The following is a 1095-nucleotide window of genomic DNA, read 5'->3' as shown; positions in this document are numbered from 1 at the left end:
CACACACACACACACTCACACGCACCCTCCCCTCTCCCCCCACTCACACATGAACACACACCCAGGCTTACTGTCACATGCAAAATATAAATGAACAGTAAAAGTAAAGTTGTTCCCACATCCGATCCGGACATTAGGGATTGCCTTGCTAGTGAGACAACTTCCTGGGCCTTGGGCATATTGTGGTAGGGTGGCCATAGTGAACAGTAATATAAACAATAATAATGTAAAGCTAGATACATACTCAGTATTCCGACTGTAACTCAATAGTCTTCTGATGCAAAGGCATGTGGGGTAGAGACAAAGTACTTGCTGTATCGCTTAGCCTTGAAAACAAAAAGAATGTTGTCACATGCAACATAAGAAAGTATTTATTGTATGTAACCTTGTAACCAGCGAAAAATAAAGAAGCAACAAAAATGTAGTTTCTTAGGAGACTGCTGAGAATATCGTGGAAGGAAGAGAAATCAAATGAAGTAGTGCTTGATGAAGCCCGCATGGGACGCTCACTGTTAAAAGCAATCAGGAAACGACAAATGCAGTTTTTGAGACACCTTTATAGACATAAGGGTCTTGAACATCTAGCTTTCACTGGCAAAATTGAAGGCAAACCAGGGAGGGGTAGGCCCAGAGCAATCAACTTAGGAATCCTAAACAAATGGGTAACAGCAAAAGATCAGGGAAACGTAGCTTTTTAAAGAGCATCCGAGCAAAGGAATGAATGGAGAACAATGATCGCCGATGTCTGTCGCAGATCTGGCACTGGATCGATGATAATGATGATGATGATGATGATGATGATGATGATGATGATGATGATGATGATGATGATGATGATGATGATGATGATGATGATGAACCTTGAACCTTGTACCCTCTCACTCCCCAGTGGTTCATCGCGCATCTGGCTGTGGCTGATCTGTTCACGGCCTTCTTCAATGTTCTGCCTCAGCTCGCCTGGGACATCACTCTGGTCTTCGTGGGCAATGACTTCTTGTGTCGGACTGTCAAATATCTACAGGTGACTTATCTGTTGGTGGTGGTGGTGGTGGTGGTGGTGGTGGTGGTGTTGTTGTTGTTGCTGTTGGTGGTGGT

The 1095-nt window shown here is 43.9% G+C and overlaps 1 protein-coding gene across 1 annotated transcript in view; it reads left to right on the top strand.

Moving 5' to 3' along the window:
* LOC101855830 (isotocin receptor) overlaps positions 1–1095 on the top strand; it is a gene marked incomplete in the record, with an annotated part of 65760 nt that overhangs the window by 51755 nt on the left and 12910 nt on the right. The window contains 1 exon segment of the mRNA XM_013088972.2: positions 890–1021. Within this exon segment, the coding sequence (XP_012944426.1) occupies positions 890–1021 (132 nt within the window).

The sequence above is a fragment of the Aplysia californica genome, unplaced genomic scaffold, assembly GCF_000002075.1.
Source record: "Aplysia californica isolate F4 #8 unplaced genomic scaffold, AplCal3.0 scaffold00846, whole genome shotgun sequence".
Lineage (NCBI taxonomy): Eukaryota > Metazoa > Mollusca > Gastropoda > Aplysiida > Aplysiidae > Aplysia > Aplysia californica.
This window is presented reverse-complemented; position numbering and strand designations above follow the sequence as displayed.